At 45.8% G+C, this 16,857-nt stretch overlaps 1 protein-coding gene across 2 annotated transcripts in view; it reads right to left on the reverse strand.

Moving 5' to 3' along the window:
• Window positions 1-16,857, reverse strand: part of F11R (F11 receptor) — a 38,682-nt gene that overhangs the window by 13,666 nt on the left and 8,159 nt on the right. Inside the window, exons 2-3 of one of the 2 annotated variants that reach the window (XM_025377616.1) lie at window positions 8,068-8,167; window positions 7,690-7,792 (exon numbers count right to left, since the gene is read on the reverse strand). In XM_025377616.1, coding sequence (XP_025233401.1) covers window positions 7,690-7,753 — 64 coding nt within the window. In that variant the 5' untranslated portion in view covers window positions 7,754-7,792; window positions 8,068-8,167. Of the gene's footprint in view, window positions 1-7,689; window positions 7,846-8,067; window positions 8,168-16,857 lie in introns of those variants that run through there. The other variant, XM_025377625.1, reaches the window with a different exon arrangement.

Genomic DNA, 16,857 nt, shown 5'->3' on the forward strand with positions numbered 1-16,857 from the left:
AGCACTCTGGGAGGCTGAGGCGGACGGATCACTTGAGGTCAGGACTTTGAGACCAACCTGACCAACATGGTGAAACCCCGTCTGTACCAAAAATACAAAAATTAGCTGGGCATGGTGGCAGGCACCTGAATCCCAGCTACTTGGTAGGCTGAGGCAGGAGAATCACTTGAACCTGGAGGTGGAGGTTGCAGTGAGTTGAGATTACGCCACTGCACTCCAGCCTGGGCGACAGAGTGGGACTCTGTCTTTAAAAAAAAAAAAAAAAGGCCNTACTTGGTAGGCTGAGGCAGGAGAATCACTTGAACCTGGAGGTGGAGGTTGCAGTGAGTTGAGATTACGCCACTGCACTCCAGCCTGGGCGACAGAGTGGGACTCTGTCTTTAAAAAAAAAAAAAAAAAGGCCGGGCGCGGTGGCTCACGCCTGTAATCCCAGCACTTTGGGAGGCCGAGGCGGGCGGATCACAAGGTCAGGAGATCGAGACCATGGTGAAACCCCGTCTCTACTAAAAATAGAAAAAATTAGCCGGGCGCAGTGGCGGGCGCCTGTAGTCCCAGCTACTCGGGAGGCTGAGGCAGGAGAATGGCGTGAACCCGGGAGGCGGAGCTTGCAGTGAGCCGGGATTGTGCCACTGCACTCCAGCCTGGGCGACAGAGCAAGACTCTGTCTCAAAAAAAAAAAAAAAAAAAAAAATGCATGTACAAGAATATTTTAAAGTTATTTAAGTTTTATTGTTTGTTTTTTTGGAAACGGAGTCTTGCTGTGTTGCCCAGGCTGGAGTGCAGTGGTGCGATCATGGCTCACGGCAACCTCCGTCTCCCAGGTTCAAGAGATTCTCCTGCCTCAGCCTCCCAAGTAGCTGAGATTACAGGCACACACTGGGCATGGTATGCCCAGCTAATTTTTATACTTTTGATAGACACGGGGTTTTATCACATTGGCCAGTGATCCTCAAGTGATCGGCTTCAAGTAATCCGTCTGCCTCAGCCTCCCAAGGTGCTAGGATTACAGGCATGAACCACCATGCCCAGCCAATTTAATGTTATTTAGTATAGCAAAGAAAAAAGAGAAATCTAAATGCCCAACAAAAGATGAATAAGTAAATTATGATATAGCCATACTTTAGGAATATTATAGAAAGGACCTTATTTAAAGTATATTTTGGGTCAGGTGCGGTGGCTCACACCTGTAATCCTAACACTTTGGGAGGCCAAGGCAGGTGGTCAGGAGTTCAGGAACAGCCTGGCCAAGATGGTGAAACCCCATCTCTACTAAAAATACAAAAAAATTAGCCAGGTGTGGTGGCGGGCGCCTATAATCCCAGCTACTTAGGAAGCTGAGGCAGAGAATTGCTGGAGCCCAGGAGGTGGAGGTTGCAGTGAGCCAAGATTGTGCCACTCACTGCACTCCAACCTGGGTAACAGAGCGAGATTCCATCTCAAAAAAAAAAAAAAAAAAGTATATTTTGTAGGAAATATAGACATATATCACACATTAATTCAAAAAGACTAGCATGAAACACCAGTAATAAGTGTTTATCCCTAGATAATAGAATTACATGTGATTTTATTTTCTCCATAGTCCTTTGCATTTTCCTATTTTTCTACATTGAGCATGTATCACTTTTTTTAACAAAAAGAAAAAACTTATCTTTTTAAAAAGTTACTCTCTTCTCCTCTATGCTCCCCAAACATTCTGTACTTTGTTGACAGCCTGTGGCACACGCTGCTCTGTACTCTACCTAGTCAATATGTGTCTGCAGTTTCTTGAGTTCTGCTTGTATCCTTCCCCAGCTCCCAGCACTACACTTTGCACAGAGGAGGTGCTCCATGAACTGCATCAAAGCACTGCTGACGTGAGAAGATGGTCACAGAAGGCAGAGGCGTCCAGACTCTTAACAGAACCCAACAACAACCATCTCTTGTACATGAAGGGTCAGGTCAGACCCATAACAGAAAAGGACCTACTTCCTTCCACTACTTTACTAAGAAACCTTTAGTTTTTTTCTAGATATCCTGTTAATTATTAGAATTTTCTGGCCAGGTGCAGTGCAGCAGCTTATGCTTACAATCCCAGCACTTTGGAAGGCCAAGGTGGGAGAATCACTTGAGCCCAGGAGTTCAAGACCAGCCTGAGCAACATAGAAAGATCCAATCTCTATGTCTCAGGGATATCAATAACAAAAAATAAAAGAAGAAATACAACATAAAAAAGAATAAAAGAAATTTTAAAAAGAGAGAGGCTCTGATCTCTATAAAAATAAAAGAAAAAAAGAATTTTCTTTGAGTTGCTTGAGTGTTGAGTTTGAATTTATTTATTTATTTTGAGACGGAGTTTTTGCTCTTGTCGCTCAGGGTGGAGTGCAATGGCGTGATCTTGGCTCACTGGAACCTCCACCTCCTGGGTTCAAGCAATTCTCCTGCCTCAGCCTCCTGAGTAACTAGAATTATAGGCACCTACCACCACGCCCAGCTAATTTTTGTATTTTTGGTAGAAATGGGGTTTCACCATGTTGGCCAGGCTGGTCTGGAACTCCTGACCTCAGGTGATCCACCCGCCTCAGCCTCCCACAGTTCTGGGATTACAGGCGTGAGCCACCGCGCCCAGCCAATTTATTTATTTTGAACTTTAATTTTATGCTCAGGGGTACATGTGCAGGTGTGTTATACAGATGAACTACATGTCATGGAGGTTTGGTGTAAAGATTATTTCATTATCCTGCTAATAAGCATAGTACCCAAAAGGTAGTTTTTCTATCCTTACCCTCCTCCCATCCTCTACAACTCAAGTAGGCCCTGGTGTTTGTTGTTCATTTAAAAAAGAAGAAAAAAGAAGAGGAGGGGGAAAAAGAGGGAAAACAGCCAGTCTCTCTGGTTTTCTCTAATAATTCATCCAATCTTCCCTCTGGACATATGAGACTCACAAGACCCTCCAGTTGCCAGGGAGCCAGAGCCCTGCAATATGAAGGATGAGTCAGGGCTTCCTCACCCCACCAGCTATAGCATACCCAGTTTAACTTCATGTTTTCCCCCTAATCTCTAGCACAGTGCTCAGAATATAGTAAACACCAATGTTTGCTGGATTAACAAGTGAATTTCACATTGCAATATAATTAGAACCTGGACCTCCACCCTGGTTTTCCCCTTCCTCCCCACCACTCAGCCTGTAGAGTCTGAAATAACTCTCATAAGAGTTGGCCTCCTCGTAAAGATCAAGAGGCTCCACTGCGCCAGGGAAGTTTCACAGCTGACAGGGCCTTTCCAGGGGTTGCGGTGGAACAGTTAAGGAATGCGTGGGCAAGAGGAAGGCTCTGTGAGGCCAACAACAGGTGGGCTATGTCTGAACAGCCATCCTTGGCTGCACTTTCAGTGATGTCAATCAGCTGGCTCGGGCCCTCTGAGGATAGCAGAAAGTGGTAATGGCAGGGTAAGACAGGAGCGCTTTCACTCCCTGGCTCCCTCCTGCCCCCTCTGCAGAATTTCCGGTTCTACCTGCTCAGCTCCCCAGCCACCCCATCTTCCCAGTGCAAAGGAAGGTTGAGCCTGCCTACCCAAGACTTACTTCAGGGGCCCGGCATCCACTTCCTGCCAGCCAGCTGCTTCCTCCTGTTCCACCCCTACATTGTGAAACAAATGACGCAGCTGGACTTTAGACAGAAACCCTGCTTATCAGGGAGTCCAGGCAGATGAACTCTGGGTTTTCAATGCCAGGAAAACCCCAGTGTGCGTCTACTCTCACAGTATGTGTTCACTCATACTGCTTTCCACAACCCTCACACAATAGTGAAACCTCATCCTCAATTACGTTGGACGCAAGGTCATCCAGGTCTTTCCTGAATCTCTGAAACAGAAATTGGTTTGAGTTTAGAGATCCCCAGGGTCTCTAGTCAAACCTAACAGATGTGATAAACAAGTCTCATTATTCCTATCACATAAAATGTGCATAGCATTTAAATCTATTTTTGGGTGTGGTGGAAATGTGTGTTGCCCATTTATGTGTCCATAGAACAAGTGCACATTGAACTCAGCTGACTTGGAGGGGGTGGGATGTATCCTAACAGCCAAGGCCACAATCCCTAGAAACCAATATGGGCCAGGTGTGGTGACCCATACCTGTCATTCAGCATTTTGAAAGGCTGAGGCAAAAGGATCCCTTGAAGCCAAGAATTCAAGACCAGCCTGTACAACATAGTGAGACCCTGTCTATACTAAAAAAATTAAAAATTAGCCAGGTATGGCTTACCACTCACGCTTGCCTATAGCCTCAACTATTCAGGAGGCTAAGACTGGAGGATTGCTTGAACCCAGGAGGTCAAGGCTGCAATGAGGCCAGGCACGGTGGCTCATGACTGTAATCCCAGCACTTGTGGGAGGCCAAGGAAGGTGGATCACTTGAAGTCAGGAATTCAAGACCAGCTTGGCTAAATGGTGAAACCCCATCTCCACTAAAAATACAAAAATTAGCCAGGCCTGGTGGTGCACGCTTGTAGTCCCAGCTACTCGGGAGGCTGAGGCAGGAGAATCACTTGAACCTGGGAGGCAGAGCTTGCAGTGAGACAAGATCGCGCCACTGCACTCCTCCCTGGGCAACACAGCAAGACTTTGTCTCAAAAAAAAAAAAAAAAAAGGCTGCAGTGAGCTATAATCATGCCACTGTACTCCAGCCTGGGCAACAGAGTGAGACCCTGTTTCAAAAAACAACAACAACAAAACGAAACCCCATGATATATATACATATAAGCAAGATGTAGAATATATGTAGTATGCCTCTTTTTGTGTCAGAAAGGGGAGAAAAAACAAGTTTTATTTATATATACTTGTATCTGTAAAATGGAACACTGAAAAGAAACATAAGAAACTATTGGGGTTCAGGGGCCGGGCGCGGTGGCTCACGCCTGTAATCCCAACACTTTGGGAGGCCGAGGTGGGCGGATCACGAGGCTGGGAGATCGAGACCACCCTGGCTAACACGGTGAAACCCCATCTCTACTAAAAATACAAAAAATTAGCCAGGTATGGTGGCGGGCACCTGTAGTCCCAGCTTCTTGGGAGGCTGAGGCAGGAGAATGGCATGAACTCGGGAGGCGGAGCTTGCAGTGAGCTGAGATGCACCACTGCTCTCCAGCCTGGGTGACAGAGCTAGACTCCAGCTCAAAAAAAAGAAACTATTGGGGTTTGGGGTAAACAGCAGCAATGTGGGAATGAGATACCCCACCGCTTTGATATCATTTTAATTATAACACCGTGTCAATTAACCTCTTCTAAATAAATATTTTTTTTAAAAATCACAGTAGCTGTATCTTGAATCAGAACTGGGCTGGAGACTCCACAAGCCATGATCACAAAGGAACTGAAGAGCAACATCGTGAGGTAAAAGTGGTTTGGAGTGGCCAGGTGCAGGGGTTCACGCCTGTAATCTCAGCACTTTGGAAGGCCTACGCAAGAGGATCACTTGAAGTCAGGAGTTCGAGATCAGCCTGGCCAACATGGTGAAACCCCATCTCTACTAAAAATACAAAAAATTCACCAGGCATGGTGGTGCCTGCCTGTAGTCCCAGCTGCTGGGGAGGCTAAGGCAGGAGAACCAATTGAATCCGGGAGGTGGAGGTTGCAGTGAGCCAAGGTCATGCTACTGCACTCCAGCCTGGGTAACAGAATGAGCCTCTGTCTCAAAAAAAAAAAAAAAAAAAAAAGTGGTCGAGAGCCAGAAGGCAAAGACTAAAGGGCACTGGAATTCCACTGCCACTCTTTTCCTAATTTCAGGTAGAACTAGGAAGTGCCAGTCACCATTTTCTAGTTTGGAGGGAACAATTCACTCCTGGGAGTAGAAGTAGAGGAAAGGAGGAGTAACTCACCAGTCTACAGTTTTGAGGTATGCCTGCCCCTGAAAGGGCAAAGCTAGAAGGGCTTGAGTCAGAAACATCAGTAGGAAACACCGGGACTCAGAGAATGACCCAGATGCAGGGCAATTCTGCCCTGCCCACCCGGAACTCCTCAGTGGTGATACCACACTCATGACAAGGGTGGGACAAGTATTACTCCTATTTTACAGATGAAAAGACTGAGCTACTGCCTAAGATCACAAACAGGGCAGAGAGAAAGCCAAGCTAGAACGCAGGTGTGGTGGCCCGGCTCCCATTTCCATCCTCATTTGCACTAACCAAATGACTCCCCTCCCCCAACCCCACCCCAGATCTAGCCTGATTTAAAAGTTACAAGGTCAGTTCCTCCATTCCCCGGACATGTCACTTCCCAGGACCCACTGTCCTAACAGGCTAATGCGACATCATCTCAGGTTCCCTCTGCACTACTGTGGCTTGGTTCCCTGAAGACACCTCCAAGCTCAAAATGGTGCTATCACAACCCTTCCAGTGCCAGTATATGATTATTTTAGGATTATCATAAATAATATAGGAAATTAGAAGAAAAAAGAAAGGAAGCAGTGGCAAAGGATAGGGAGGAAGCAGCTCCAGGAAACTTTTAAGCCTGACAAATACTGTCATAGACAAAAACTGTTACAAATACAGTCACTCACCCTGTTTCCTTATCAGTAAAATACAAAGAGGACGAGATATGCCTCTGGTCCAATCTCCCCCAAGGGTTTATGTTGTGATAAGGTACAAATGAGCAGTCAATTCATCTAAGGGCAGGGAATCTACAGACACCAGTACTGATTGTAATCATTCATTTACTTAACACTTTCTAAAAAAAGAACCTTGGGGGTGAGGGGAGACTCATGTAGAACACATACTGACACAACTACCCACACAAGGACACGCACACTCAAGAATCAGACAGATAAACACACAGGTGATGCCACAGGTTGACTAACGCACAAACCAACCGACGACACGCTCAGCCCCACACAAACACATCTAGAGACAGAGGCATGCCCTAGCAAGTGAGCCTCATTGTTCCTCAGGAAAGGGAGTTTACAAAGGAAACAAAAACTCTCATACACAGCCAGTGGGAGGGCAGAGCTCTGGCTCTGATGAGAATCAAGCCAACCAACAGATACACTCTCCCCCTGGGAAGAGTCACTCAGTCAACAACACGTATTAAGGACTCCTGAGGTAGTTATTCCAGAAAGGAACTTCGCTGGAACCTCTGCTGCGCTTAGAGAAATTTCAGGTTTCTATTGCATTTCCTCTTTAGACTGTGCACCCAGACATTTTCCCAGAGCAATGGCCGCAATCCAAAGATTCAGAGGAGCCAGAGACTCCTTCAGCAAAAGCTAGGGAAAGAGACTTCCACCCCAGACCACTGCCATTCGATTTTCTCCGAGGACCCTTAAGGAGCCAAGGCTCCCGGTTGCGCAGCGGGGTTCGTGGGTGCGCGTTGGAGGGGCAGGCTAGCCCTTCCCAGGTGCGTGTGGAGCGCGCGCTGGGTAGATGAGTGTGGAAGGGTCCTTGGCCTGACGGCCCTCTGCAGTGAGGACGAGGAGTGTACCTCTGGTGTGTGCAGCGTGAGGGGTACGGTCACAACTCACCAGTGTGGGGGAGGGGAGCCAGCCACTCACCCAGCTGTGAGAGTGGTGAAAGAGGGACCAGCCAGGGGTGGAAAAGAGAATTAGGAGAGCGAGGTAGGAAGGTTTCTGAGCTCCTCCCCTCCCGCGGGCTAGGGGCGTGGGGAGAGGCTTCCTCCAACCTCCGACCCGACCGGCCGATTCCTCCCGAAACTCCGGGAACTTACACAACAGGATCGCCAATATGAAGAGGTGCAACAGTTTCCTGTCGGCTTGCGCCTTTGTCCCCATCGCGATCAGGCTCCCGGTACAACAGCCGCCGACGGGCTCCTGGGAACAGACACAGCGCCGCAGACTTCAGCGCTGGGACTGAGAGCCAGCCGCCAGGTGGAGCCCCGCCTGGCCCCGCCCTCCACGGCTGATTGGCCAGCTCCCCACCCCGGCGCGTTCCGATTGGAGTAAGGAACCGCCGCTCTTCAGAGCGAGTCACCTCCGCCAGGTGTTACCCTGCCGCCACTCCCCGCCTCGGCTCACTGCGCCTTTCCCCACCTGAGCTGCCTCTGATTGGCCCAGGAGACTGTCGCGTCAGGAGACGAATGCCGCACCTTCAGCAGGTGACGGCCCCCTGATTGGTTGGTGTTCCTGAAGTAGGGACTTCCTGACTGACTGGGTTCTCAGTAGGAGCTGGAGGGCTGAGAAGTACCTCTAAGGAGGAAGTAGGGAAGGCAGTCGTGGTGTGGGATTTATGGAGACGGGCTTGGTTTGTGATTTTGCGTTTGTTTGAATGTAAGTTGCTTGGTGCAACTGCACCTGCAGTTTGGTGCTGCAGAAACTTTGGGCCTGCCTCTTGGCAAGTGAAAACCACATATTAACATGGGAGGGCGGGGGAGAAGACCGGGAGAGAAATGGAATGTTACCTTGACACCATCTCCAAACTGTTCCTCTGTCCACCCCACCGGCAGCATTCACAGGCTTTGAGAGATGAGCTGCGCTGGGAGGAAGAAAGGGAAAAACCAAGGGAAAGGGAGCGCTCAATTGGAAAATGGGAGCCTGGTCAGTATAGTCCCAGCTACATGGGAGGCGGAGGTGGGAGGATGACTTGAGCCCGGAGGCGGTAGTTGCAGTGAGCCTAGATCGCGCCATTGAACTACAGCCTGGGCGATAGAGCCAGACCTTGTCTCAAAAAACAACAAAAAAAAATTTTTTAAACCCACAATAATACGATTTGAGAAAAGCGGAATGACGTTATCTCAAGAAGAAAGTTAAACAGATGTACACAAAACACACCCAGATGATACAAACTGAACTGAACAGGCTCTATAAACATCTTTGGGTGACTGTGGATATGTCCTTTACCCATATTTGATCTGTGAACAGGTCCCTACATTTCAGAATTATTTGTTTTCTCACTGTGACTAATAGTTGTGTGCTGACTAAGCCACCTTTCTTCTATAGACGATGTTGATACTCAAACTTTCTGTTAACATTTATATTGTTACATCATTTTTAATTGACATTCATGCTCAACACCTTTGCTAGTTGTAGTTTCTATTTTACGATGATTTAATTTTAACTGTACTAAGTATATGCAGACTGTGGAAAAAAACTTCCTTAGCATTACCTCATTGCAAGTGAAAAGACCACATTTTTATCCAAAAGAATATTGTTTGACATTTTGCCTTTTTCACCTTTGCTCTCATTCCTTTGTCCCCATCTCTTTGGCCAAAGTTCTGCTTCTGGTTCCATTCAATGTAAACCACCTACTGGGTGCTTAATAGTCTTGGCCGGGTGCATGGAGCACACCTGTAATCCCAGCACTTTGGGAGGCCGAGGTGAGTGGATCATCTGAGGTCAGTCTGACTAACATGGTGAAACCTGTCTCTACTAAATACAAAAAAATTAGCCGGGCGTGGTGCACATGCCTGTAATCCAAGCTCTTGGGAGGCGGAGACAGGAAAATCACTTGTACCTGGGAGGCGGAGGTTGCATGAGCTGAAATCGTGCTATTGCACTCCAGCCTGGGCATCAAGAGCAAAACTCCATCTCAAAAAAAAAGAAAGAAAGAAAGAAAGAAATTTAAAGTCTTCGAGAAAGGTATATACACTGACAGCTGGGCTCTGTGATATGTGCCTGTAATCCCAGTTACTCAGGAGGCTGAGGCAGGAGAGGATCACTTAAGGCCAGGAGTTTGAAACCAACCAGGGCAACATAGGGAAAAGACTCTGCGTCTAAGACATTTTATTTTATTTTATTTTATTATTTACTTATTTATTTTTGAGACGGAGTTTCGCTCTTGTTGCCCAGGCTGAAGTGCAACGGCACGATCTTGGCTCACTGCAACCTCCACCTCCCGGGTTCAAGCAATTCTCCTGCCTCAGCCTCCCTAGTAGCTGGGATTACAGGCTTGTGCCACTACGCCCGGCTAATTCTGTATTTTTAGTAGAGACGGGGTTTCTCCATATTGGTCAGGCTGGTCTCGAACTCCCGACCTCAGGTGATCCGCCCGCCTCAGCCTCCCAGACTGCTGGGATTACAGGCATGAGCCACCGTGCCCAGCCTTTATTTATTTATTTTATTTTTGAAACGCTCTTGCTCTGTTGCCCAGGCTAGAGTGCAGCGGTGCAATCATGGCTTGCAGAAACCTCCACCTCCTCAGCTCAAGCAATCCTCCCACCTCAGTCTCCTGAGTAGATGGGACCACAGGCATTGCCACATCCTGCTATTTTTTTTTCTTTCTTTTCCTTCTTTCCTTCCTTCCTTCCTTTCTTTTCTTTCATTTTTGTTTTTTGTTTTGTTTTGTATACACGATGTCTTGCTGTATAGCCCAGGCTAGTCTTGAACTCCTAAGCTCAAGTGATTCTCCCACCTCAGCCTCCCAAAGTGCTGGGATTACAGGCATAAGCCACCGTGCCCGGCCTTTATTTATTTATTTTATTTTTGAAACAGGGTCTTGCTCTGTTGCCCAGGCTAGAGTGCAGTGGTGCAATCATGGCTCGCAGAAGCCTCCACCTCCTGGGCTCAAGCAATCCTCCCACCTCAGTCTCCTGAGTAGATGGGACCACACGCGTTGCCACATCCTGCTATTTTTTTTTTCTTTCTTTTCCTTCCTCCCTTTCTTTCCTTTTTTGTTTTTGTTTGTTTGTTGTGTTGTTTTGTATACACGATGTCTTGCTGTATAGCCCAGGCTAGTCTTGAACTCCTGAGCTCAAGTGATCCTCCCACCTCAGCCTTCCAAAGTGAAGGGATTATAGGCGTGAACCACCATGCCCAGCCAGAAAATTAAATTTAAAAATTTTTTTAAATAAAAAATTAGCTGGGTATGGTGGTGTAACCTGTAATCCTCTACTCTGGAGGCTGAGACAAGAGAATCACTTGTGCCCAGGAGTTCGAACCTGCAGTAAGCTCTGATTGCACCACTGTACTCCTGCCTGGGCAAAGGAACAAGAAAGACCCTGCCTCTTAAAAATATAAAAATAAATATAAATAAATTTAAAAAGCATGCATTCACAAATATAATAATAGCCATGTTACACTATTGAGTTATATTCCATTTACAGTATACTAAAATGGGTAAACCTTTTATTTTCACCTGAAATACTATTAAATTGGGTCTCCCACATCCTATACTTATGCATTTTTTTTTTTTTTTTAGATGGAGTTTTCCTCTTGTTGCCCAGGCTGGAATGAAATGGCGCAATCTTGGCTCACTGCAATCTCTGCCTCCCGGGTTCAAGCGATTCTTCTGCCTCAGCCTCCCAAGTAGCTGGGATTATAGGCAACCATGCCCTGCTAATTTTGTATTTTTAGTAGAGGGGGTTTCTCCATGTTGGCCAAGCTGGTCTCGAACTCCCGACCTCAGGTGATCCACCCGACTCGGCCTCCCAAAGTGCTGGGATTACAGGCGTAAGCCACCGCGCCCAGCCGCATTTCTTTCTTAACCAAAGTACCTTTTTTGTTTATCTCTGTTCAATTTTATATTTTATGTTTTGAAAATATTAATAATGGACAAGTATACATGAAATAATGTTAATAACTAAAATGAAAAAAGTAAATACAAATCGTGTGCACCTCAGTTAATACTATATAAAACATCTGTGTATACATTTACAAAGCATGAAGGTATTTTAGAGCATGCAAGTAATTTGATGTTCATCAGATTCTTTTTCCCATAAAGTTGCTTAAATGTATAATAAATGTTACAATTTCGTTGTCATTGACATTTGTTTTCTATAGTCTTTCAAAAAAGCAGATTTGTAAACTACAGACTGATGAGTTTGTCTGCAAAGTAGAAAATTATGGAAGGAATTATTCAACAGCCCCACACACAAAAAAGTAGACTGTGACTATAGACAGTTCAATAGAAATTTTGCAGAGAAGGCCAGCAGAGAAAAGGAGCAACAGCTGTAAGACATGTTGAATAAATGCAGAGTAGGTATTTTGTTTAGATGGAAATGCTTGTATGTTAATAGCAATGATCCAGTAAAGAGCAAGAAATTAATCATGTGTGGAAAAGAGAGGCTAGGCACAGTGGCTCATGCCTATAATCCCAGTGCTTTGGGAGGCCAAGGCAGGTGTATCACTTGAGCCCAGGAGTTCTAGACCAGCCTGGGCAACAGAGAGAGACCCCTGTCTCTACAAAAAAAATAAAAATTAAAAAATTAGCTGGGCATGGCAGTGCCTGTGGTCCCAGCTACTCCAGAGGTTGAGGTGGGAGCCTGGGAGGTGGAGGTTGCAGTGAGCCTCCACTGCATTCCAGCCTGGGTGACAAAGCAAGACCTTCTCTCAAAAAGCGGGTGGGGGAAGAACAGTTGTGGTATCAATAGAGGAGAGAAGAGATGGCATCCTGAGCTCAAGCTGAGGGTTAAAGCAGAGAAAACCACCTATCATAACAAGAGAAGCATGTGGTACAGCTTGTAGATTTGTTGGTGAGAAGATAATGGCAATTTCTTTGATTTCTTCAGAGGTAAACTCATTAGCTAAGAGTGCAGAGGGAAAAAGAAGTTTAGGAAATCTAGAGAGTAGGGAGAAGTGGAGACTGAAGGTACACACTAGTGGCTGGGCTCAGTGGTTCACACCTATAATCGCAGCACTTTGGGAGGCCAGGCCAAGCGGATCACCTGAATTCAAGACCAGCCTGACCAACAAGGTGAAACCCCCTCTCTACTAAAAATATATAATTAGCTGGGCGTGGTAGCTCACGCCTGTAATCTCAGCTACTCGGGAGGCTGAGGCACAAGAATCACTTGAACCCGGGAGACGGAGGTTACAGTAAGCAGAGATAGCACCACTACACTCCAGCCTGGGTTATAGAGTGACAATTTGTCTCAAAAAAAAAAAAAAAAAAAAAAAGGATATACACTAGAGAATTGTGTTAGAGGCCAGGCCGCGGTGGCTCACGCCTGTAACCCCAGCACTTTGGGAGGCCGAGGTGGGCGAATCACAACATCAGGAGTTCGAGACCAGCCTGGCCAATATGGTGAAACCCCTGTCTCTACTAAAAATACAAAACTTAGCCAGGCATGGTGGCGGACGCCTGTAGTCCCAGGTACTTTGGAGGCTGAGGCAGGAGAATCACTTGAACCTGGGAGGAGGAGGTTGCAGTGAGCCAAGATTGCGCCACTGCACTCCAGCCTGGGTGACAGAGGGAGACTCTGTCTCAGGAAAAAAAAAAAAAAAAAAGTGCATATCTCTTATTACAAGTGACCTGAGCATCTCCCTGGGTTAAGAGCCAGTTGTGTCCGGGTGCAGTGGCTCACGCCTGTAATCCTAGCACTTTGGGAAGCCAAGGCAGGTGGATCACCTGAGGTCAGGAGTTCGAGACCAGCCTGGCCAACATATAGTAAAACCCTCTCTCTACTAAAAGCTACAAAAATTAGCTGGGCATGGTGGTGCATGCCTGTAGTTCCAGCTACTTGAGAAGCTGAGGCAGGAGAATCGCTTGAACCCGGGAGGTGGAGGTTGCAGTGAGCCAAGATCGTGCCACTGCGCTCCAGCCCAGGTGACAGAGCAAGACTGTCTCTCCAAAAAAAAAAAAAAAAAAAGACCCAGTTGTATTCTGTGAATTGTCCCTTCATATGCTTTGCTCATTTTTTAATTAGGATAGTTGTTTTTTCCTGATCCATTTGTACATGTTCTTTATATATCCAAGGAATTAGCTATTTGCGTATACTCTGAATTGATTTCCCCAGTTTGTTGTTTCTCTTTTGGCTTGACTTCTGTGGACGTGTGTTTCCCATGCAGAAGGCTTTGGCTTGTTTGTTTTGTTCTTTATCAGCCTTTTATGGCTTTTAAATTTTGAGTCATAGTTAGAAATATTTTCACCACTTTAAGGTAATGAAAGAGTTTGTACTAGTTTGTTCTCATGCTGCTAATAAAGACATACCTGAGATTGGGTAATTTATAAAGGAAAGAGGTTTAATTGAATCACAGTTCCACATGGCTGGGGAAGTCTCACAATCATGGCAGAAAGCGAATGAGGAACAAAGTCACATCTTACATGGCAACAGGCAAGAGAGCTTGTGTAGGCGAACTACACTTTATAAAAGCATCAGATCTTGTAAGACATATTCACTATCATGAGAATAGCATAGGAAAGACCTGTCCCCATGATTCAATTTTCTCCCACCAGGTCCCTCTTACAACATGTGGTAATTATGGGAGCTACAATTCAACACGAGATTTTGGTGGCAACACAGCCAAACCATCCATACCAGAGGTCTTCTTCTTAATAGTTTACATTTTTTGCTTTTTTTTTTTTTTTTTTTTGAGATGGAGTCTCACTCTGTTGCCCAGGCTGGAGTGCAGTGGCACGGTCTCAGCTCACTGCAAGCTCCGCCTCCCAGGTTCATGCCATTCTCCTGCCTCAGCCTCCCAAGTAGCTGGGACTACAGGTGCCCACCACCACGCCTGGCTTTTTTTTTTTTTTTTTTTTTTTTTTTGAGACAGAGTCTCATTCTGTCACCCAGGCTGGAGTGCAGTGGTGGGATATCAGCTCACTGCAATCTCCACCTCCCAGGTTCAAGCAATTCTCCTGCCTCAGGCTCCCAAGTAGCTAGGATTACAGGCGTGCACCACCATGCTCGGATAAATTTTGTATTTTTAGTAGAGACCGAGTTTCACCATGTTTTCCAGGATAGTCTCGATCTCCTGACCTCGTGATCCACCTGCTTCAACCTCCCAAAGTGCTGGGATTACAGGCCTGAGCCACTGTGCCCAGCCAACACCTGGCTAATTTTCTGTATTTTTAGTAGAGATGGGGTTTCACCATGTTAGCCAGGATGGTCTCAACCTCCTGACCTCATGATCCACCCATCTCAGCCTCCCAAAGTGCATAAGCCACCGCACCTGGCTTTTTTTTTTTTTTTTTTTTGAGACGAAGTTTTGCTCTTGTTGCCCAGGCTGGAGTGCAATGGTGCGATCTCGGCCCACCCCTCCACCTCCCGGGTTCAAGCAATTCTCCTGCTTCAACTTCCTGAGTAGATGGGATTACAGGCATAAGCCACCACCCCCAGCTAATTTTGTATTTTTTTAGTAGAGACAAAGTTTCTCCATGTTGGTCAGGCTGGTCTCGAACTCCTGACTTCAGGTGATCCGCCCACCTCGGCCTCCCAAAGTGCTGAGATTACAGGCATGAGCCACCATGCCCAGCTGACATTTTTTACTTTCAATCTTCCATCCATTTGAAATTTATCTTAGTATACAGTATGGGGTACAAAACCCATCTGTATATCCATTCACATTGTTTTAATTACTAAGAATTTATTTCATTTCATTCATTTATTTATTTAGAGGCATTCATTTATTTATTTATTCATTTATTTATTTATCTCATTACATTGTCCAGGCAAGCCTCAAACTCCCGGTCCCAAGCAATCCTCCCACCTCAGCCTTCTGAGTAACTGGGACTAGAGTGGTGTACCACGAAGTCCAGCTAATGAATCATATATTCAGGGGAGTCAAATCTTTTGGCTTCCCTGGGCCACACTGGAAGAAGAATTGTCTTGGGCTACACATAAAATACACTAACACCAGCTGGGCGCAGTGGCTCATGCCTGTGATCCCAGCATTCTGGGAGGCCAAGGCAGGTGGATTATTTGAGGTCAGGAGTTTGAGACCAGTTTGGCCAAAATGGAGAAACCTTGTCCCTACTAAAATACAAAAATTAGCTGGGCATTGTGGCAAGTGCCTGGAGTCCCAGCTATTCGGGAGGCTGAAGCAGGAGAATCACTTGAATCCAAGGAGCAGAGGTTGCAATGAGCCAAGATTGTGCCACTGCACTCCAGCCTGGGTGACAGAGTGAGACTCTGTCTCAAAACACATACACACACACACACACACAAATCTTATAATGTTTTAAGAAAGTTTATGAATTTGTGTTGGGCTGTATTCAAAGCTGTCCCGGGCCACGTGTGGCCCACAGGCCGTGGGTTGGACAAGCTTGATATATATGAATAGCTGGTGGGGCTTGCTGCCCCTCGTTGATGTTCTTTTTCAAGCTTTTCTGGTTATTCTTGTTTTCAACTAAACATCATGATATATTTACAAAGTTGAGTTTTCCTATCCAAGAACCTTTTTTTTCTTTTTTTTTGAGATAGAGTCTCGCTTTGTCACCCAGGCTGGAGTGTAGTGGCACGATCTCAGGTCACTGCAACCTCCGCCTCCTGGGTTCAAGCAATTCTTTTGCCTCAGCCTCCCTAGTAGCTGGGATTACAGACATGCACCACCACGACTGGCCAATTTTTGTATTTTCAGTAGAGACAGGGTTTCACCATGTTGGCCAGGCTGGTCTTGAACTCCTGACCTCAAGTGATCCAACTGCCTCAGCCTCCCAGAGTGCTGGGATTACAGGCATGAGCCACCGCACCCAGCCAAGTCTTTTCATTTTTACAAGTCTAATTTTAGGTCTTTTTATTGTATTTTTACCATTTTCTTCATACAGGTCTTGAACTTTCTTGATAAGTATATTCCTAGTTATGCAAAGGAACAATGACAATTACGAATCATGTATAGAGTCTAAACTGAATTAGGAGGAAAACATGGGCATGAGGAAAGTAATAAGTTGTAAAAATTTGGTAAGGTAAATTAATTGAAGGACTTGATAGGTTCAAGAATATGATTAGGAATAGAAATGCTAGCAGAATGAGCTGGGAGGATTTCTTATTGGGAAATACCATCAGACCTAGTTTCTTAGGACTTTCTATTTTCTTGGCTTATCTTCACTTTAAAGTCTCTGGCCATGAGCTCAACATGTATTTTCTTTGAATTTTAAAAATCTGTTTTCCTGTAGTCTACTTCTTGTGTCTAACTGTGCTTAGTGTTTTTTTCTTTTTCCTTTGGTTAATATGAATTTCAAGGAGGCATGATCTATTACTTCTCATGTAAATACTAACCAAAAT

Source organism: Theropithecus gelada, chromosome 1 (assembly GCF_003255815.1).
Source record: "Theropithecus gelada isolate Dixy chromosome 1, Tgel_1.0, whole genome shotgun sequence".
NCBI classification, from domain to species: domain Eukaryota; kingdom Metazoa; phylum Chordata; class Mammalia; order Primates; family Cercopithecidae; genus Theropithecus; species Theropithecus gelada.